General features: G+C 48.5%; 1 protein-coding gene across 6 annotated transcripts in view; it reads left to right on the forward strand.

The window, feature by feature from the left end:
- The window catches only part of fne (ELAV like RNA binding protein found in neurons), a 204,415-nt gene that overhangs the window by 140,714 nt on the left and 40,750 nt on the right, over positions 1–22,951 (forward strand). For 4 of the 6 annotated variants that reach the window (XM_075673267.1, XM_075673268.1, XM_075673263.1 and 1 more), the window contains exons 3-4: positions 10,299–10,322; positions 13,046–13,149. In XM_075673267.1, coding sequence (XP_075529382.1) covers positions 10,299–10,322; positions 13,046–13,149 — 128 coding nt within the window. The remainder of the gene's footprint in view (positions 1–10,298; positions 10,323–13,045; positions 13,150–22,951) is intronic. The other 2 variants (XM_075673264.1, XM_075673265.1) reach the window with 2 other exon arrangements.

Here is a 22,951-nt window from a genome sequence, read left to right on the forward strand (position 1 = left end):
ATTGAGAAACTCTATGGGCCTGTAGTAGTCGTCCTTCTTCGTCATTCGCGCATTTTTCTCTGTCGGGCGTAGAATGTAGTGCCCCAGTACCGTCTTCCTGGCGCTTTATTTCGGCGTTCATCGAACCCAGTACTGCGGCGTTTGCTGAAGGAGAGTGTCACATTCTAAGATTAAAGCTAAGCTTTTCCGATCTTTATGGGTAGTAGCGCGGCTTTGCGACAGGGATTAAAATTGCACGTGGTGCATAGTTAAGAATGGTATTAGCGAATGAGGTGGAATGTGGTACACCGCGAGAGCCCGCACTTCGACGGGTGCCGGGTCGTTCACGTAAAGCTTTTGCGCCGAGCCTGGGTCGCATGCGCTGTTTCGATGAAATAGCAAGTTCGATCCAAATAGGTCGCGAAGCTTCGGGCGAAGAGCGGTTCAGTACAAATTGTCAGTGACATCAGCAAGGGGGGTTATGGGAGCAGCGATTGAAGCGCGACTAGGTTTGGAGGGAACAAACATTGGGAAAGAAAAAAACGTTTTTTAATTCAAGCGAGACAAAGATTCATTCAACGAAAATAAAATTCCTGGTCAATTTTATATATTCGTGACGAGTTAAGAAAATACAAGTTTATTGTTTCTATTATTATTAATAAATGCATTTCTTTTCAGCGCCCATCGTTATAGGGGGCGTTGACGCCACTATCACTCGCTATGCAATGCACGTCTTGAGCAGAAAGGTGCGCTCGTAAAGTTCACCTGTTGAAATACGCCCCAGTCACACGTTGTGCTTTTTTTGCTTGTCGAAGTTTGTCTGAATTTGGTGACGCGTGTAGCTTCATCGCTTCTTGATCTGCTCAATCAAAAGTGGTGAGTTACGACCGCCAGATAATTGTGTAGTTGGTTTCGTGTGACTGCGCTGGCCGAGGAACTCGGCGTCCGACGATAGGACCAGCACTCTACACCTAAAGCTTTCGTCGGCCTCCGAAGAAAGTATGTTTTGTGCAGGGGTGCGATTTCGATAACCGTACGGCTGGCCTTTTCCTGCATCGCTTTCCGCGCTCAAAGCTCGAAACGCCCTTCAAGTAGAATGGCGGGGTATTTGAATATGCAGACCCAAAGACAGGCCGATAAAAGAAATTTCGCGCCTTCAAAAACAAAATGACGTCAATTTTGATTTTAACGGACATGGCGTCACATTATTTTTCTTCCGCCGGAAGTGTTCCCACCACATACAGATGGCGCTAAGCCCCATGAACCGCCGATGGACCGCCATGTTATGAACGTATGGGCTCCTATGGAAGCTTCGCTACCAGGTATATTTGCCTTGGAAATAGCGTCGCCGACGCAAATCCAGAACCCTATTTGCGTCTCGCGCATGTGTCAGTGGTGCTGACGCGTTCTTTTTTGTGGTCGCAACACCTTTGCGGCCGCTATTCGAAAAATCAGTAATGTGCACGGCACGACACGAGTATATTGCATGATGTCGTGCTCAGCGCAGGCGCGCGTACTTAATCGGTCTTGCCGTGAGCCTTTGCATAAAAGCCGTGACTGTCGCAAGGTTTTGCATCCTGGATTAATAAACACTCGTTTCTCCACGATCCGGAGTGCCTTCTCTGTGCCGTATCGACGAACCCGGCCGTACCGCCCTTTGCGTCGTGGTGTGGAGGAGCGTCGCGCCCTTTCGGGACCGCGCTGAGCCTCGCGCAAACCCGTCTACACAGCATATCGACTATAACAGTTAAAATTTGCGTGGTACATGGTAAACACACGTGCATTGGATCCTGCGCCAAAAGTGCTTGCTGCTGCGCTATATCAGCTTCTGGCCTGTGCAAGGCCCTGCGCCACAATGTGTAATGGCTGTTCCACCACTGCAGTAGCGAAACGTGGCTGTAAGGGCCGCGAGAATTTGCCTTAAATGTTGTACCATCAATATAAATTTAAACACGAACAGGAAACAATTTATCAGAACGCCAGTTAAGTGTAATCGCATGGTAGTGTGACATGTACTCTTTCTGTGGCCGATTTATAAGAGTGGAGCAGTCCAAAGATTGCGTTTTGATTCCTTTCTTCAAATTTAGATGAACATCAAAGGCAAACAACGCACGAGAGTAATGAAATGGTTCGCCTTTGAATTTATGATACTGATGCATGCAACTAGAACTCTATGAGATAATATTTCTTTTAGAGCGTTCCGTCCCTTTAAAGTAGGGATCTTGTTTGACTGGGAACCGTACTTTCTTTGTAGCTTAACGATGCTCTCGGCAGAGACGTCATTTTTTCTCGTTCGATGAAAATTTTCTCACCTTGCGAACTTCCGTTGACTGATTTGCTCTCTACCGGTGCACGTAGTTTCCCGACTCAATCGAAGGCTTCGGGAGTTATTGCCTCGTGGCGCGCGTTCTCGTTGTGGCAGCCAAATACGAAGCGTTAGGTCGATGTGTCAAGAAGCAGACTCAACCTTCCTAAGGTTGCGTTATACCGCAACAGCTAGGCCTTGTTCTGCGCCGGGGCAGCAGATGCAGCGTTGGACCAAAGACGCTCGCAAGGGAAGCCAAGAAACTGCCAACGAACTCCTAACAAGAGAGCCCGGCAACGATCACTCTTTTTTCTTGCCCTCTGCATTTTCCGCGCGCTCTCTCGAACCTGCTTTGCGCAGCGTCTGCCGAGTCCTGATGAAGCGCAGCTGCTATGTTCGAGCTTCGAGCCCATCAAGCCCGTTTTTCTTTTCCTCGTAGCACTCGCCCGGAAATCTGTCGATGGGGTTAACGAGACGCCAGCCGTGAGCGCAATATAGAGCCACGAGCTCTTCAGTCTTCGCTGCGTCAGCAGAAACGCCGGGAAAGGCGGGCCGTGCCAAAGGAAACGCTTCTACAAAAAGGAAAAAAGAAGGCGTCTCGAGAAAGTGTGAACAGAGACGTGTGGAAATACTGGGCACCATCTCGGTCAAGAGAGCCGAGCGAAGTGCGTCCTTTATGCAATCTGTATACGTGTACGATGTACCGATGCTGTCGGCGCTCGTCAGCGTTTTCATGTTTCGTAAGTTTCATTTCACCGGCTGATTCGCTCGCATAGCTTCGGCATTCGGGCAGGCTCGTTTGCACGGCGATTGATGCGCCTTGGTTGCTGGTCCACGCGTCAGTTTTTCTCTGTCTTGTTGTTGCCTTTAGCATGTGGCGCGTAACCGTGTTTTCTCTGTCGCGCGTTCGTAGGCACGAAAACGTCTTAGCTGCAATGCGCTTTCACAGAAAAGCGCCTGTGGAGCTTAACTTAGAGGCTGCTTTATGAAAAGGAAATCTGGATGAATGAAATGATTCGGATCACTCGTTACGGGCGTTCCAAAGGCGTCCTTCAGATGCCCGTAGTGGATGTATTCTGACCATTACTACCATTACTAACGCATATGCCTCTTTGCGGATAACGGCACCGTCCCGACCGATCATTGGTTCAGAAGGCAGTGAAGGCACTTTTATGCTTTCTCAACTTCTGGTTTGAGCGAGCGTCTTTAACTCAAGTGCTGTCCGTACGCGTATCTACACCTTCTCTCTCCCTTCTCTCGGTTCCCCTTCTCCCTTCCCCCAGCGTAGGGCAGCCACTCAGACTATTGACTGGTTAATATCCCTGCCTTCCTATATTACTCTCTCTCTCTCTTGCGCATAACGAGGCATAATACGCCAGTCGAACCCACGAGTCAATTTATTGACAGCAAGTGTCAGAAGCAAGGTGGTGCGGTGCTACACAGGGAAAGAAAAAGAGTGCAATTTGGAATTGATGGCACTGTCGATGGGTGAACCGGTAATCGCATTACAAGTTTTTCAGGCGATAATTGCGAACTAACGTGTCGTAATAGTGAACCGCACGGTTCAGCATGGACTTCAGCGTACATAAAGTACGCCAACTTACCAACTGCTTTAAGAGAAACAGCCGTCACGAGCCAAGTCGAGATAGCATTTCAACAAAGCCAGTCGAGGAAGAATGGCGGTTGCTACTAAACACACCCATTGCAGTGTAGCCCAGTTCCGACGGCTTTGCGCTGCGGAGCTCGAAGTCGCGGCTGTGATCCTGACCGAGGCGGCCGCGTTTAAATGGGCGCGCAATGCAAGAAAGTACGCGCACTTCGATTTAGGAAGCGGCAACGAACCCCAGTTGGTTAAAATTCTTGCGGAGTCCCCCACTACGGCTTGCCTCGTAATGATGCGGTGGTTTTGGCGCGTAATACCCCGGCATTTTTATTTTCTAGTGAGAACAAATCTGGCCCTTCAGACAGGGTGCAACTTGAAAGCAACCGCGCCTGTGATCCGCGTAATGGAAAATGATAGTTGTGACGTTGATACAGGAAGAACGACAGTGTGCACTGGAAATTTAGCTTTTTGCTGCCACCATCCTCTTCGCATAATATTACAAATAAAGAGCAATCTTTCTTTCTTTCTTTCTTTCTTTCTTTCTTTCTTTGTTTCTTTGTTTCTTTCTTTCTTTGCATTACCATTTGACTTCTTTGCCCGTTTTTATTCCCTCGTATTTTGGCTCTTCCTATGGCTTCCGGGATGACCGCGGCGTAGGTCTTCGCAAACCAGCGGTCCCCTTTTACGACGGCGAAACTAATAATGCTTTTCCGATCCCCGAAACGGCTTCTTCCAACCAGCGCGCAATCGTAAGCACGCATCGCCGGAAATTCAATCTCAATAGATCCCTCGCGTGGCTATGATGCGGTCGTAGCTCATCTATAGCGTATCGAGCAAATATATACAGTATTTCCACGCTGTTTAAATAATACGCTTGATTTATACGTGCCCACCTCAATTTTTTCGTGCGTCTATCGCAGGCAGTTCTTGCAAAAGAGCGTTGTGCCCAAGCGTGCTTCGCTACTTATACATCCGAATTATTGATGTGTGAACATGCGCAATGTGAAGCAAGAACGTAGCACGGCCTCCCGAGCAGTGGCAGGCCGTGCTGACTATCTCGGGCCCTCGTGATCAGCGAGGAAATGGTTCGGCGGGCCCGGGAGACAACAAGAGCCGCAGGAGGCCCGGACTGAGGGCGCCTCCCCGCACATGCAGAAAGACACCTACTTGCGTTTTAGTTTTTGTTTTCAATAAATGTTTCAGTGTTTCTTCCTTCTCCTCCTCAGCAATGTTTCGTTCATTTCCTTGATTGAACACTGCGCTTGCTGCTTTCCTCAGTGATAACGCAATGTCAGGCATGTCAGGCGGGTAGGCGCATGCGTTCGTGACCGGAAAGCACCAAAAGCGGTGCGTTCGGTGCTTTCAGAAATGCGAGTAAGATACGATTGTAGATACCAACGTCCCGAAATTGCTCGGTGGGTTATGAGGGACAACGCACTAGTGGGCTCCCGATTAATGTTGACCACCTAGGGCTCCTTAAAGGGTGCCCGAACCACCCTTCGGGCTTGGTGAAATAACATAGCCCGCGGGTAGCATACGCCGCTGTGAACATCTCAGCCAAGTTTTATTGTCGTACGCGGTGCGTGGAGCTCGCATACGGATAGCCCAGTCACCTTTCTCTGAAAACTCCTCTTTTCAACAGAATTACCTTTGCTCACTCTCTTCTAGACGTTGTATTTTGTGATCTGACGCACTATTTCGTCATTCCCTTAGACGTCTGCTATTCGCCGATAACTGACGTCGGGCTGCTGTCGGTTACATGTTGGATACCGCGGCCACCGCGTTGTGCCGCCACGAGTCCACTGGCTTAGCGCACTGCCGTTCGATGAGGGCAACCGCGTCTCGCTTATGTTTAGCGCGTCGTAGGCACCGAAGGCAGAAGTCATGGCCATTCGAAATGAAATGTCAGCTTATCGCCACGGTGACATTTAGAAGGCCACGCCCTACTTCGCCGTGGCCTTCGCAGTGCAAGACATTGAAGCAGGAACGGGAGCACAGCGGAGGCCGCCGTCTTTGATTGCCAATAACTCCCCATCTGCTGAACGCATTGAACTACTTTTTTGTGGGAAAGTGTTTCGGAAATAGCATATTTTCGCTTGAAATGCCTTTCTCCGCAGCGATGAAAAATTGGTTCAGGGTCCCTTTAACGTGCGCCCAATACACGGAACACGGGCGTTCTCGCGTATCTCCACCGAAAGTACGCGGCAGCTGCGGCCAGGTTTAGAGCCCGCGTCTTCGCATTCAATAGCACAATGCCGTAGCCACCTTAGCGGGTTACCGCAAGATCACGATTATTGCTTGTGGGGGGGGGGGGGGGGGGGACAAGGTCTGTGATAATGTGGTGTTTTTTCAAAGTGGTAGTTGGACTATCGCTTTCCGACAGCGCAACCGAAGCGCCGCTACCGCGTGATCCTGGTCCCTTTTTTCTCGCTGTTTGTCAGCGCTTCCAATTCACGCGTCCACTTGTTTTCGTTCTGACTTCGGGCAAGAAAGGTTTGTATGCCTCCATGGAAGTGTGCAGCGTAATCTGCACCGGTCACGCACGTGAGGCCGCTCCTCTGCAGTCCCTGTGCTTCGGGGGCCTCGCTGCAGCCGGCCGGCTCCGTTATTAGCGAAGCAATTTGTCTCCATTTGGCGGCAACCCGGGCGCGGGCCCGCCGCCCAACGAAAACCCCGCCGCTGTGCGGCAGATAAAGTGTCCGCGGCGGCTCGCACCCGCGAGGAAACGGGCCGGGTCAGCAGGTTTGCGCAACGCGCGCCATTATGCGGAAGCTTGGTCGGTGGAATTCCTGACACATTTTTTTTTTATTTCGTCTACGCTCGTGGGCACGGTCTCATTACGGTCCGGCACGGTGGCTCCTCGTCTCGGCTTGCACTTCGGAGCCTTAATTAAAAAACTGCCTCGCCGCTCGTAACGGCCAGCGCGAGCCACTCCGTCCCCCTATATGCCGCGTGAGAGACGCGCCGTCCCGAAAGCTGTCGGGGCCGACAATTGTGGGGAAGACAGGGAGACGCTCTTATGAGCACGGGACGCCGCATCGCTCGATTTCCTCGAGCAACGAGGCTGTTCCATCGCCGACGCTGACAGATGTGGCTTCGCTTATTTCGAAGCCGTTCGACTTTACGATGACTGCCGCGATGAGCGTCGTCCTTAGTAAAGCGTTCTCCCGATATGACTTCGATCCCTGAATGGTTTCAGGCTCACGAGTGAAATGTCAAGCATACTGGGAGCCATATCGCCTTGGCGCTGCTCTTTGTGCGGCGACGCTTGTTTTACTATAGGTGTAAATTGCACAAGGAAAAGCCTCAGTGGGGGGCACCACTAAATTTCCTGTGCATTACGGCTGTGTGCTACCACCGATTATGATTAACAGTATGTGACTGCGCTTTCAAGTAAACTTAGATTAGTCACTCGTTCGGGAGCGCTAGAGGTGTTGTGTGCCAAAAGAAGCCACAACTTGAGAGTTAGCACGCCTGCTGCACTCCTGAAAAAAAGAAACAATAAAGGCGCAATCCGTGCACTCGATGGCTGCTATCCTCCGCGGTACCCCAATGGCTAAGGCGTGGCGCTGTTCTACTAGAGGTCGTGGGTGCGATCTTTGCCGGCGTGGCTGCATTCCGATAGGGGCGGAATGCAAGAGCGTTCGAGTGCCGTGAATTGGGTGCACCTTAAAGGACGCCGGGGGGTCAAAATTAGTCTTGAGTGACCGAATTGCGCCGTACCTCACTGTCAGATAAGCGTATGATGACCCTTCATATTTTTTTATAGCTCAGTTCATGATAGCTCGGAAAGCCTGTATACGCACAGTTATACTTGATAGTTCGGTAGGACTCTTAAAATTCGTCACTTAGATGTGAGCGGAAATACGCTAAAACGCACATTACACTCCTCGAGAAACACAAGCTGCAACATCATTTAACCAAAGAAAGCAGAATCACAATAGCTAGCAATACGAGTACACGGATAGTATAGCTGAGTGCAGTTTTTGCAAACAGCCGACACTTGCCTTTTCCTCCTGTTTCTCCGCCGCTGGCAACGCCGACTTTTCCGACGACGAGGCGGCGGTAATTATATTACGCTGCCTCCGGCTTGTTGCGAGTTCTGTGGCGACTGTCCCCCCGCGCTTACTCAGCGAGCTGTCACAGGTGCGACTTCGCTCGGCCTGCCGCCTGATCCCTAGCGATGACTGTGCCCCCCCCCTCCCAGTACCGCCCCCTAATTGGGGTGAGTCAGCGAAACGCCGCCATTGTGGTGCCCGTCGCGCTGCGGTTGGGCCTCGCAACAAGTTCGTTTCCTTTCTGAACGAAACGAAAGCGAGACAAAATGTTTCGTTTTGCGGACATGAATGTGTTTACACACAAAGGAACATCTAGCTTCAGGTGCGTTTTTTATCGCCGCAAATGTGGCTTTCGTGACATAGCAAGAAAGTGTGCCGAATTTTCGGTTGGGGTCTGTCCTTATTTGATTGATGTCGATTTGTTGTCATTTGCTGAATTAAAAAAAATTGCGTAACTCGAGCTTAATCAGCCAATTCATCAGAATAAAAGTAACGCAGAAGTAAGCAGACATAAAGCGGGAGTTTTCTAATAAATGTAGAGGAAAATGAGAAAGTGGTTAACAGCACCAATCATTCAGTCATTTTACTGAGATGTAGTGCTTATGGCAGTGATATTCGCAGTCATCATGGTTTAGTCTTCCGCCACACGCACGGTACTTTAAGATATACCACTGTTCTAGGTACCGATTTCATTTGTTCAACAGAGGGTCACTACTGCGTAATAAGTTGAGCTATATATATATTTGCAAATTATATCTCCGTAATATAGGAACCGCCGCTCTTGGTGCGAGACGGTAACCTAGAAAAAATGTCAAGAACAGAGGTCGAGGGGTGATACGCTACGCTCGCTGTGAGGTCATGCACGCATTGCGTGACGTAAGAACGAGCTGGCTCGGAGAATTTATTCCCGGGAAACTGTGATAGCCTCTTCTATTCTGATCTACCGTGGCAGCAAAAAAATTCATTTCCTTCATAAAAGTATTTGAAAGAGCAAAACTGAACGGTGTTCTGGACAGTGTAACTCTCGTATTTGTCTCTAAAAGAAGTCGCTTGTGAAGGTTTGCGTTTTGCTTTAAGTGCCCGCTTTTATCATTTGCAAATACGTTGTTTTCTGTGTTTTAGCAGTGCGTACTTCAGTACAATCTTTTACGGGTATGTGGAAACTGGATGTTTCATAAGCGTCCTTACGAACAACGGTAATAAGCTCCGAGCGGCCTTGCCAGCCTGTGTTTTGTTTAATAATGAATTAAGAGAAGACTTTATCTATAGTGGTTAAAACATATAGCCTGGGAGGAGGGCAGCTTAAGGTTTAGTGTCATCATAACTTATGCAATTGTCTAGTGTCGTGTATTAAAACTCGTTTTAATTTATGCTAATCCTATGTGATGTCCCGAGAGGCTATTTCTTCACTGTGACGGGTGCACATACTCAGAGATAGCGCTGCGCATTGCGGGCGGGGTTTATTAATAATTCATTTTCAGCGCCGCCCTGACGCTTAATATTCCCGCAGCCCTTCATGTCTATGGATGAGGTTATGCGCTCGATTAAATGCGTGGTTCCCTAATGAGCGTCTCGAACCATATCTGCAGAAGGGTTAATTTATGCAAGAAAGAATCAGTGCTGGTGTTTGTGATTTGTGTTTAGTGTGTTATTAAAAATCTTATTTTTTCTTTCTTTTATGTTGTGTGCATTGCTGAAGTGTATATTAAGTTTTGGTGAGTGTTTTTTTGCTTTCTAATTCGTTCTATTTTCTTCTTTTTTTCTCCCATTCCCCAACTCCTTTCTCCTCATTCCGAAACGCTATAACGCTAAATAATCCCATTTGTTTTCGGGAACGCCTTCCCCATTTCTTTGTCTTCCATTCCCCTCCTTTTTTTATCACTTCCATCTTAACCCGCATGCCGTATTAACCACTTCGTGCTGCTTCATGAAAAAAATTTCCAATATTCTAATTGTAATTATTTTCCTCATTCACGCACCATTCTCGTACGTCATGCCTGCTTGACTTCAAAACCTTCCCCTACCACCATGGCACGATCTTTCCTTCGGACAAACCCCACTTCGCCGCCGTTGGCACCAAATAACGGGGGCTGTGTCTCGCACGCTTGTTAATGCTTCCGCACCGCGGCAAAAACGCACCTGCGTCCCTGTGCCCGCCTTCACTTTTCCGGCTCGTTTAATCTCCCCCTTCTTCTCCCACTTCTTCAACGCCGCTTTGACGTAACTGGACGCTACCGCCGTGCACGGCGACTGGCCCCTCCCAACCCGCCCCACGAACCCGGCTCCCCCCGTCGATTCCCAAAACCCGTCCCGATTCGGTGATTCGCTTCTGCCTTGGTTCCGGTTTCTCTAGAAGAAGGCACCTCACCACCGATCCGTATGTAGTCCCTTTTTTGTTTTCAACATTTGCTTTCTCAGTTTTTAGCATTAAATCGTAGCTTCTTGTTTTGATTTGTGTTTCGTTACAGCGCCACGCTTTGCTGTGTTTGCTGCTGCTGCTATTTTTCTTTCAGCCCGTCCTGGACAGCGTATTTTTGTGATAGCTTTCTCTGCGATGTGTTTTAGCCGCATAAGCCGTCGATTTTATATTGTTTCATGGTACTAGCTCCAGCGGTAACTCGGTGCGCGTGGCGTTTTGCAGCTGAGCGCTCGGGCCTGCGAGTTTGACTGCCCACCCCCGCCAGCCACACCCCGTCGTGGGAAAAGAAAGGAAAAACTGTGCGGTTTTCCTTGGGCGCACGTTGGGGAAATCGTGCTGGTCGAAAATAAACCGGCGTCTCTTTCTTTTTGTTTCGCCACGGTGTCTGCGGTAATTTTGTTACGCACTGTTCATTTTTAAAACGTTAAGTTTAATGGTTTAATTCTAGGTTGTTCCTTAGGCATCCGGGGAATATATCTCCCGTTAAGACCTGCGCATTAAGAAAGGTCGCCTGTCTATTCCAAAGGAACGCGTGGAGGTGAGTTACGCAGGCATCTGTCAATTCCGTTTGCTGGCGTTCAGGACACGTCCATCGGCTGACGTTGTGGCTGTACGTTCGTGGCAGCTGCAGAGGTTTCGATTGATAGATGCCAGTGTATTTTACTGGCACGCGCAAAGCTTTCTTTACCGTTAGGCTTTATTGAGTAAGCCCTCTGAAACTCGACCGTGTGATGACGTGTGTACATCTGCGAGTATCCGATTTTGGGCAGCGCTTGCCGCAAGCAAAAGTTGCAAGTATGATGGGGATTGAAGCAACCTGCAATGCAATGTAATGTTTTCGAGAGCTTTTGGTCGCATTAACTGGTTTCGCTGTAAAAAGAAAAAAGAAAAGGAAAGGAAGGTGGTTTACGCAACGCATGATGCAGGCATTGCTATTGAGAGGTGCTGCCTGTAATTTTTGTTTAGGCTGTCAAGGTGGTAGCAGTGAAAGCACTGAAGCGCTGAGTGTCAGCTCCTTTCGATCTACAGCTTCAGGGGATGCCAGCCCTTGCGGTATGCCACACTGAAACATCTGTTAGAGGCCAAGATGGCCGGACTTGAGGTGGTTGCCCTGCATCTCATCAGTGCATTGTTGCGTCAGACTGCGCGTCATAATGGCAATGCCGAAAACCGCTGATGTACTGAGTTGTTAGGTGATACATTGTCAGTGCCTGCTTTTATTGCAGATTCGTTTTTTCTTTCTCATTTTCTTTTTTTTCTTGCGTGTTGCAGCCCCAAAAGAATCTTCTCTACGAAATTGTTTCATTTTGTAATCCTTGTTTATATTTCGCTATATCTATAAATTGTAAATGCAATATGCTTTCTTGGCTGTCTGGGTGCAATTTCTTGATTGGGTGCAAATCTTTAGCTGCTGCTTTCATGATACTCTAGTACGAAAAAGGTTGGCGCGTTGAATTCGAATTTCCCTGGTGCCGTCTTCGTCAAGTGGCCGTGGAAACTTGCAGCGTGCGCTTGATGATGCTGCGCCCGTCGCGACGTCCAAGCATAAACTTGCTGCACTGAAATAAGTGAAGGCTGTGCACAAAGCTACCGACAGTTGAGGACACATAAGCACTTTTTTCGTTTCCACAGCCATGTTCGGGCCTTCTTTCGCACTTCTATAGGCTGCATCTCGAGAACCTCATTATGATAGATTTTCTTTCTGCTGTACATAATGTGTGCGCGGGTTTGTGAGGCTTCTTGTGTAAAGGCTATTGTCATATTTGTCCCTAATACCGGCGCTCAGTTGGCGTTTTACGTACGTTAAGAACTTATACTTGGTGGCTGCAATCGTCCACGTCACGTTGTCTGCAGCCTGTTTCTGTCATGTGTCTGTCTGAGCAAGAAAAATAGAGAAAGGTCATTGTGTGCACTGAAGTCTCGGAGGCAACAACCGCTATCCACTGAGTGCGTCCTGTATGGAAGTGCTGTGCATTGTTGCCGCATACACAGAGGCATCGCGCAGCTTACTTGCATCTTGATTGTGACAGTTTCTCACCTTGCACCTGACGCGGCGAATAGGCGAGATCATGTAGAGTGTAGTCCGCTGTTCAAAACACATCAGGTCGCCGCATGTGCGAGTTTCGCCTTCTGGCAAGTGTACAATCGTCCGACTTCGCGGCATATCTTGTGCAGCGATAGCACCAGCGAAACGAGTGCCGCACGTTGATGCGTTTCCTTTAACACTGATGTTTACGATCTGTCCGTGGTACGTGCACAAGAGACACCTGAACTATACTGAGTCCACTCAGTCGCGCTTGTATGGCTAGAGTCCTTTATGAAACCTGTGGTCTATTTACCATGACTCACCTGTCTGACTGCTCGGCAGCACAGGATGCCTTCGTTTCCTTAAGTTCTCATTCGTCTGTCACTATTACAATGTCCTGTTCATGTTTCAAAGCTGCAGGAAACGGCTCATCAGAAATTGTGAAGTCTGGTGTCACGTGAATTTGGGGAAATGTTAACCGTGTCACTTCCTTGCTAGAGTCGCAGCTCTACATAGTGCCAGTTTCGCTTTGAATGTGATTGTATTTCGTTTCCAAATCTTCAACACTGATTCTAACGTGTGCTGTTGACATCATGCGACTCGGGGTCTCGGATGTTTTCGTCGGACTTACGTGGTGCGCTCTTTGTGTTCACAGGTCAAAGCCTAGGCTATGGCTTCGTGAACTACGTCCGTCCGGAGGACGCCGAGAAAGCAATCAACACGCTGAACGGACTGCGATTACAGAACAAGACCATAAAGGTGAGCTGGCGCTGGAAGGATTCGTTTCTTTATGAGCAATTTTGCTTTTTGTATCTGTTGCGCCCATTCTGACATTCGCTCTACGCAAGCTTCGCGCATGTTGTGGGCCGGCCGTATGCTAGAAAGCAGTGCCGGCCACCCAAACGGTCCCGCCGAGAAAAGAAAGTGAGCTCGAAAGGAAGCTTCTAACCTACTGAATGTTTTGTAATGCTACAATCACTTGGTTCCTACTGTATTCTTTGAGTGCAGCGATGCGAAGCCCGTTCGTGTTCAGAGCTGGAGAAGACGTGACCAATCCGAACATGCATCCCATCGCAGGGTAGTTGGAGACCGGATGCACTGCTGCTTTGTTTAAAAAAGAAGGAACTGGCGTTCGAACGAGTTTATATTTCAGAGTTGTGAGTTTCCTTACGTTTGCTTTCTGCACATTTCGCACTGTCGTACGGGATAGTGCATGGCGACTATCCCAATAACCATAGACAGCGGTGGCCTAGCTCGTACTTCACTACTCTATGACTGGCGCTTCGACGTGACAAAGCGCGACCGCACGACATGCCAATTCGCCGATAGGAGCAAATTTCATCATCCAGTGCGGATTTATTCGCAAGAAGTGGCCAATGCCCCTTTAGACGATTGCGTAATGTATGACTTAATAGCAAATGATAACGATGTCACTGGACTTGGAGAAGATTTGCATGCCATTCTTAATTCGTGTAACAAATGGAAAAATGGATTTGAATGTATTTCTGTGCAAATACATGTACGTGTATCGCATTTCGTCAACATGTCCAAAGTATACTCTCAATAATACTGCCCTTTCCACTATCTCATTATTCGAACGCCTTTGTGCTGTCATTACCAGTAAGCTAACTGAAGGATCATGTATATACAATCACTGCAAACGCTAACCGAAAATTGGCATATATCAAACGAAACTTATTGTCACCAGTTCCGTTAAAAATGTTACTGTACGCTACATACCTTTGCCCGCTTCTTGAATACGCTTCAGCTATTTCGCATCCGAGTAGTGTCATTTTATCAAACCATCTAAAAGCAGTGAAAAACCGCTACGCACGTTTCATATTAACACACTACAAACGAGCGTCCAGTGCAGTCAGAGCTTAAAATTTCCCTACTTGCAACACGCCGGCAGTTGTCTCACCTCTGTTTCACGAAGAATTTTATGGCAATCGCTACCTTCAGACACTTTTGATAAAACCATCACCATGCATCTTACGTGTTGGCCGTGCATAGAATATACATGTGCCAAGATGGAAAACAGCAACATATTCTGAATCTTTTTTTTTTTTTTTTTGGCGACAACTTTTATTGATTGGAACCACCTCCCTCAGAACATTGTACTAATAACTGACCCCGCTCCCTTTCGTGCTAGACTAGTTGATTTTTTTTTAAAACTGCGATTGTCTTTCGTTCTTGCTTCACGTTGTGTTCCTCTGATGAATTCTATTTGTACTGCTTGGTACATCTGTCTGTATGCTTGCAAGTGTGTTTTTTTTTTGCTCGCGCTGGCTCCCCTCCGTAATGGTGCAAAGCCCCGAGGGCAAAAATAAATAAATGAAATAACAGAGCATGTGTAGGTGGCTAGAATCAATCATCATCATCATCATCACCAAGAGTTGACCATTGCAGCGTAGTTACCATTCCTGCCGACTGCCGGCGCTGCCAGTCATTTGAGCAGGACTATCTCGGACAGCAACGTTCTGAAAAAAAGCCAGTGTAAAACTCGGACAGCCTCTTCGAAGCGGCGGAACTGCAATAAGGGCAACTAAATAGAAGCGTCGGAAAAGTGGACCGCGTGGTCGTGCCTTGAGAGCTGCGCAAATGTGCGGTTTCATTGCGAAATTCGCAATGGCCACCTTCTCGCAGTCTGCTCGTGAGCGGCGCGAGTCGATAGGAGCCGAATAGCCGGGGTAACAGCGCAGTCGGCGAGCTTTGGAGCCCTTGCGCAAGTGCCCGCCGAGCGCCGTTCTTGAGGAGTCGCCCGCCGCCGTTAGCCGCTGTGTGTGTGGACGGCAATCCTTGGGTCATTTCGCGCGAGAAGTGTACGGAACAACGGACAGTCGGAAAACGCCCAGCTCAATACCTAATGGGCCGCCCAGTCGGGACAAGAGCGCGCACGCGCGGACGACCTCGGTTCTCGCCGTCGAGGGAGCGGGCGCCTTTCTTTTGCTTTATCGCTTTCCGTGTTGCCCAATTCTCTGTTCCTTTTTGTGACGGCAGTTCGTCCTTGCCTTCCATCCTTGAGAAGCTCCATTCATTTCTCCGCGCCATTACACTGGCGCTTGGCTGCGGGCAAACCCGTAGCTTAAGCCAGCGGCCGGCCGTTTGTCACCGCGGCTCACGTGATGGGATCAGACCGTCTCCCCGTATGCGTTTTTCCCTATTCCCTCTGCTTAATCCTTAACGTTCCTTCTCTGGTTCGCCTGCCCATCTTGTTCAAGTTTCCTATTCCTCCATTGCCTGGTATTCCCAATTTGGGAATCATGAGCTTTGCGTTCCCTTTCCGCGCTGCAGCTTCCCTGCACGTAGGGCTTTTTGCCTGTGCGTGCATTGGCGGGAGTGTCCATCGCCGCTTTTGCAGCGGAGCTGTAGTAGCTATGAGTTCCGGCGGCAGCTGCAGGCGACGTGTGGCCGCGTGGTCGTCATCGAGGAGGCACAAAGGCACAGTCTGCATTTCAGAGCGGAACTGACGCAGTACAATCTTGGGACGTATTCTACGACGGTCACTTTCGGGCGATAGGTTCGCCTTGGGTGCGCGTTCGGGATTAGGCGCACGCTCATTGGCTGTTTTAGCAAGACCGCAAAGATAAGTAGCGCCATGTAGTAGTTCTGGTCTACGTAAATTTTACGCCACTGTGTTTTTTGGGAAGATCTCCCGACATATACTGAATAAACGAACTCGTCTTTTCACGGTCGGTTAGTGGTGAAGTGTAGTAGAGACAAGAGAGATGGTAGTTTATAGTCGTAACGAGGAAGACAGGGGCATCGTCAATGCCCCCCGAAAAGATTGAGATCGCGCACTCGGTGCCTGACGATCGACTAAGAGACTTACCTGTTTGTCATTTTGAATGTGTATTTTAACCGCTTTTCATATTTCGTGGAGGCTTTACCCAACCCTGGAAATGCCCACTCGGAAATTGTCGCCCATCATTGCTGACGATGCAAGCCAGACACTACCTCCAGACTCGCCCACCTTATTATGTTGCGGGTCACTGCGTCAACGGGATCCAGCAAATTCCAGCGGCTCTGACGAAAACAAATCTAACATTGGCTCTCGTCCTACGAACGCGTGAGTGGCTACAACAAATGAGGCGATACTCATAAATTGAACATCGCGGTCTACTCCCTCACGGTCGTCGCGAATGTGTGGTGCCGCAACCACAAATCTCACCTTCGTATCAGAGCCGACTTCAAGGCATGCTTCACGAAAGATTTCGGTTGCCCCGCGGTGCGAAAGCTTCGTGCTTAAAAGCGCTAACATACCGTTGCCAACAGGGCGTTGAGAACTTAAGCAAATATAGAGAAGACGTCATCGACCTTTGTAAGTGCGTCAATGCAGCAATGACCAAATCCGATAAGATTAGTCATATGTTGAATGGCATCGAAGACGACGCCTTTCAAATGCTCCTATCAAAAAACCCTCAAATCGTTGTAGAAGTCGCTGACCTTTGTCGGAGTTATGACGAAGTCCGCTGTGAACGTCTCCTGCCCAGGTGTTTTTCCATGCAGGATGCCTGGATTTCGAGTTTAACGCAGTGCCCGACTACGGCCTCCTGCTCTACGAGATCGAGGAGTTCATTCGTGCCGAAGTCGCTCGGTAGCTGTGTCTACCTAATGCCGTTCCAAGCCCTCTGCCGTCGTTGACTCGAAGTCTGTGGCAAGTGATACAGGAGCGAGTATCTGAGGCTTCCGGTTACGCCAGAGGAATGCCGTCAGATCGCTCGCTCTTTCACGCCTGAAGGCAAATAACAGCAAAAGTTCCGTCGCCATAGCGACCCACCCACCTGAGCATATCAGCCGGAATTTTTATTTTGGCTCTGAATACCTTCGACCACTCCCGATCTTTCCTCTAAACTCGTCGCCAAGCACCGCGGTTCCTACCGCGTCGTGCAACAGACTTCCCCTGTCAATTGCCCCGTCGAGCGGCTCGCGCCTTCCACTGACTTGAGACGCCGTGCAAGTCTCAAGTGCACGTACAGCGACTCAAACCGTTCTCTCTCTTCCCTTGAGTCGCCAAAATGGCGCTCTCTTCTCCGGGGGGGCGGTGGGGGGGGGGGGTTTGAATTGCGTAGGACATACAGTATAATACTTAAACTCGTTCAGCATAAGCTACACCAAGTAGACATTCTAATCTCGTTCCATAAAGGTTATACTTGGTGGGTGCAGCGTAAATTGCATAAATGTGCCATTTCGTGGGTGCTGCGTGAACCAAGATGAAAAGGAAAACGGCGAACTATGAGAGTTGCTGCGTTGTAAAACAGGATAGTCCTGGATAGTCCCGCCGTCTCCTTCGTCTGGTCTCGTGTGTTTCCCTTGTTCTTATTTTTTGTGCGTGTGCGAGACGAATAGTGTATAGCCTTTCGAGAGCTTCAACGAAATTATCCCATAGTTGAAAACCAGAAACAATTTCGAAAAGTGGCAAATGAGTTATGCTGAAATTCCCAAGGTGCAGGAATTGTCGTGAAATGTAAAACCGGTCGTCCTCCTGACGCACAGCATGAATCCGAACAAAGGATGGCTTGCGTTCGGGATAGTTAGAATAGCATAACTAGAAAACAGCGCTGCGAAATTAAGACAGAAACACAACCTGAACACGAGCGCAGAAAATGTTGCGCTTCTATCGACTGTTTTATTAGAAAAGAATACAGGGGGAGCGGGATGAAATGATGAGCTGAAACAACACGCAAATAACTACGCTCAATAAATCGTGTGCGTTGTGGATCTGTCTTATCTCTGCTGCGCTGGGTATTCCCACTATACAAAAAAATGTACGCGTTCATGAGAAAGGAGCCCCAAGCACTTAAATAAAAATTTGTCCTCTTGCGGGGGCCGAACCCGCGACCAACGCCCCTACGGGGTGGTCGTTCGACCATCTGAGCTAACCGAGGACGCGAGCGAATCGCACGCTGAGGCGGGATTAATAGACAGCTCGAAGGGCAGAAATAATAATAATAATAATAATAATAATAATATTTGGGGTTTTACGTGCCAAAACCACTTTCTGATTATGAGGCACGCCGTAGTGGAGGACTCCGGAAATTTTTGACCACCTGGGGTTCTTTAACGTGCACCTAAATCTAAGCACATGGGTGTTTTCGCATTTCTCCCCCATCGAAATGCGGCCCCCGTGGCCGGGATTCGATCCCGCGACTAGGGCAGAAATAGTGAATATGGCAAATTATTAAGCGGAAGACCGCAAGGGAGCGGAGGTATCACAGAGGAAAAATTGCTATCCTGAGCAAACCGCCCCTTTAAGACGTTGGTCCCAGGTTCAATCTCTGGACCAGGACAAATGTTTTGTTTTTCTACTGCGAGGCTTTAATGAGAAACCCATGGGCACTTCCTTTGTAGTTTCGTGCTCAAGCGTCAGTGGCATTCAATTTTCACTTCCGAAGTGCACGAACACTTTCTTACACAGTTTTGCTATCTTTGATGTATCTTTGAGTATAGGGTGGTTTTTCTTTATATTTACCGCCATGCTTCGGTGGTTTTGTTCCGTTAAGTATCCACAGTGTTATAATGACCACCGTCATTTATTGTCTAGCCCTCCGCGATTTACATTAGCCGATGCCCGGTTAGTTTTCGGCATAGTTGCCTACAAAAATCTCTACTTAGATATCAGGAACTAGTGTCTATGGGAGCTGCAACTATGTCAGCGTGTGACAGCATAAGGCTGCTATGGCAGCTATAGTCAACTATGTAGGCATAAAGCAGATGTGGCAGCATATGACAGCATAAGAAAGCTGTGGAAACTATGGCATCACATGGCAGCACATATCAGCTATGGTAGCCTATGATAGCATAAAAGTAGCTATGGAATCTCAAGCACCCCAAATGGCAAATCTTACAATAAAACTTGGTGCTGCGCTAGTTGGTGATGCATTCTTTAAAACTGAAGTTAGCGCTAAAAGGGACAAACACACGATGAAAAGACGACGCGACGCGTTCCCTCAGCGTCCTGTCGTCTTTTCACCATGTTTTCGTCCCTTTTAGCGCTACCTTTAGTTTTAAAGAAAAAAAATGGCATACGTCAACATATGACAGTTATGAAAGCGCATGGTAGCTGTCACAACTATTGCACCAAATTGCACATGCCAGCGTATGGAAGTTGTGAAAGTACATGACAGCTTGTACTACTATATGAGTTTATGGAAAATGCTGCAGGAAATGACAAGTACGGCAGCGTAAAGCAGCTAAGGCAACTATGGCAGCATATAACGGTATAATACGGCGTAAGGCAGCAAATGGCAAATACGGCAGCATTTTGCTGCATACGGCGTTTTGGCAGCAAATGGCAACTATGCTCAACGATGTCAGCAAATGTAAATGAGGCACCACATGGCAAATATGGCAACTATGGAGGTCAGCACAGAAATGATGGGCATACATTGTTTGTCTAAATTTGGTACCTCTGGCTTCAAACGACTTTGCGAACTATTTATTTTGAACGATATATATCGCTATAAACGCGACAATTCGGAGTGATTTCGCATGTGTGTAGATAGCTATTTCCCTGCATTTTCTAACATCGCAAACTGATTGCTCGCAAATTTAGAAAACATAAAGCGTAATAAATCCTTTAGAACGTTTGGAGCCACGAGCACGCAGATGAACAAATTGTGCGTATTATCCGTCACCATGGTAACTCAATGACTGCAGTGTCCGAGCACCCCCTAGCAATTGTTGTATAGGAAACTACGGTTTATGTACTGAGGGCCTCCACTTTATGTAGGGCGGCGTTTCTTAGATGCGTTCCATCTTTCCGCGTTTTGTTAATGGTGGACTAAGTCGAACAGAACCGGAGCTTTTCAGTTTGTTTGTCGTCCTCTCGCGTAGGGGCGCCAGCATTGTGTTGTCTGCTGCCTTAGAATCATTTCTGTCTCCATTAAGGCACCATTTGTACCCGGCACTCTGGATCCTTCGTTGGCGCTGTTGTTGTAATTACTTATCCTAGGTAACTCTCAGTCCTCTAACCGGCTGTCCATTAGCGCAGTTCGACCATTTGCCGTTTTCCTGTGGTTCAAGCTGACCCAGCTACGTGTGCATTACTTCTGGAGTTCAAGCGTCGTATCAGATAGAGGGACCTGAAAAAGAAAGTGCCGAAACTTAATCCAACGAATTAGGACGCTCCTTACAGAGCTTCAGGAAGACTTACATTTGCTCTGGTTGTGTTGGGGATTTTATATTTCTTCCTTTCACTGCTGTTTTACCACCGAGCCGCGAAACTAAGAGCGGGCTACGAAATAACGGGGCGAGGGTACTGTCAAAGGTGAAGTTGCCGCACTGAAATCGGCAGCGTATTTATCTATTTATTTAAATTCTTCCCCCTTCAGGTACAGCTAGTTTTTTTTTCCTACGCGTTATTTCATCATCAGCCTCTGTACATACACTGCAAGATGAATGCCCCTCCCAGTGACCTCCACTTACACCTGCCTTGCGTCAGCTGATTTCATGTTTTGCCTGCATCACATTTCGTAATTTGATTCCCCGCCTAGCTTTCTGCGCCCTCGACTGCGCTTCGTTACCCTTGGCACCCATCCTGTAACTCTGGTGGACCACCAGTTATCTGCCCCACTCATTAAGTGGCCTGCCTAAACCCATTGTTTCGTTTTAGTGTTAAGTTATTTATGGGAGAGCAAAACGCATTATTTCCAGGAGTACTCACAATGTAGGAAGATCGGGCCGAAGCCTCCGTCTTTTTGTTGTAGCGTGACGGTGTTATAAAGATTCAGTTTGCATGAAAAGGCATTCTTGCATGAACAGGAGACAAGTCAAGAGACAAACGCCCTCAAAGTGTGTTGCCGACACTGCCTGTGAAATCTTGTTCGGCTGCGAAGTTAAAGTGTCTCTTTTTAGTAACGGGGAAGAATCAAAATGTGACAAAACGGCTAGTTAACAATATAAATCTATCGGGCGAACTGGTGCCGTGAAAAATATGCAACATTCAAGTCACAACTACAGCGACGAGCGAAATGGTTGGTCATTGAACCTAAACTGACGGGTCAAGCCCGTCTGCTATTCACTTGTGTCACAGGTACAAAGCAGAGTAATCGCTGGTGCCTGCATAGGAGCCGCAATGTACAGTACTATTCACTGCGCATCTGCAGTCTGATTAAACGAGGCTACTTTGCTGTACAAGAGGCGACAACAATAAAAAAAATAATAACCGGCTAGACGCAGGGCGTGTAGTGCGACGGAGAATAACATTTGATGTAAAAGGGATATCTTAATGAAAACGTCACCAGCAAAATACGACACAATATATTTGTGACAATTGGAATAGGAAACACTGTATCGACTGCACAGTAAATTGAAAAAGGAAATTTATACCTCTGCTCCCCCGACCAGCTTTAGAGATCCTGGGAGCATTTGACGCCACATTTTTTAGTCAAGCATCGTCGTGCTCCTTTGGCAGCCCGGGTATACCACCTCCAAATTTGTATTTTTGCGACGACCTCGCTCAGATCAAGAAAATACATGTCAGCTGCGCCTTAGAGGATGGTCCCTCTATTCTTTTGTGCTGCAGAGCGAATCTTGCCGCCAATTTTTCACATTCCTTCGTGCACGTGCATCTTAGAGAGTAGAAAGGCAAAGGTCGACGGCGAAATAAATAGTTGAGTATTTTATTAGTATATGCTGCCATGAAGAAAAGAAAACGATTCTGTGTTTCCTCACAGGACCAAAAGGGATCGTCATCGCCCGACTTAAAAAATAAAAGGGTGGAAAGGAATAGTCAAGCGAAAACAAGGAAGTAAATGAAAAGTCTGTGAAGTCGACGAAATTGAGTGAAGGCGCAGTGCAGTTATAATAGGCACGGAAGGGGTTACGAGGGAGAGCCGCGGCATCCTATGGTCGACGGGGAAAAAGAAATGTGAAAGCAAGCCCAGACACCGAGACCCGCCGTCGCCGGGGACATCGAAAAGACGCGCGACGAGCCGCGCATTTCTTCCTTGCTTTGCCGACAGCGCGGGCGCGCCTGGCGTTCGGGCCCAGGGTCGTTCATTCTCTAATCGATGCGTCTCCATGGAAACCTTTCTCTCTCTCCTCCGCGCTCCTTTCCGTGTGAGGGCTCTTTCCATTTTCCCCTCCTCCCCACACTTGGCATCCCTCTCTCGCTTCAGCACCTCACATACAGTTATCTTTCCTGGCTTTCGCTTGTTCTTCCTACGGTGTTTCTCCCGTGGGGTGCTGCTGCCGTTTCTTCCTCTTTGTCCCCCTGCTTCCCATCCCGCTATCTGTGTCCGTTCTTTACTCTTTTTTTCGCTGTGGGAGAGAGAGAATTCTCTCCTTCCCGCCTCACTTCGGTTCCTGACGTCGTCGTCGTTTTCTGAAGCTGCACGTACGCAACGCCGCCGCTCTGCCTCGTGAGCTCCGGTCGTCCCGTCCGTTCGAGGTTCGAGCACGTGGCGCTCTGTGTGCGCCGCGCCTCCCCCGCTCTCTCCCCAACTCCGCCCTAATCCCGGTGTTGAAGGATTCTCCGCTTGCGACGGACTGACGAACGAACGCTTTGGCGCGCCGGTGCGTGCGCCCCGTGAACCCCTGTCCCTCTTCCTCCTCGTCT

This window comes from Dermacentor variabilis, chromosome 10, assembly GCF_050947875.1.
Source record: "Dermacentor variabilis isolate Ectoservices chromosome 10, ASM5094787v1, whole genome shotgun sequence".
NCBI lineage: Eukaryota > Metazoa > Arthropoda > Arachnida > Ixodida > Ixodidae > Dermacentor > Dermacentor variabilis.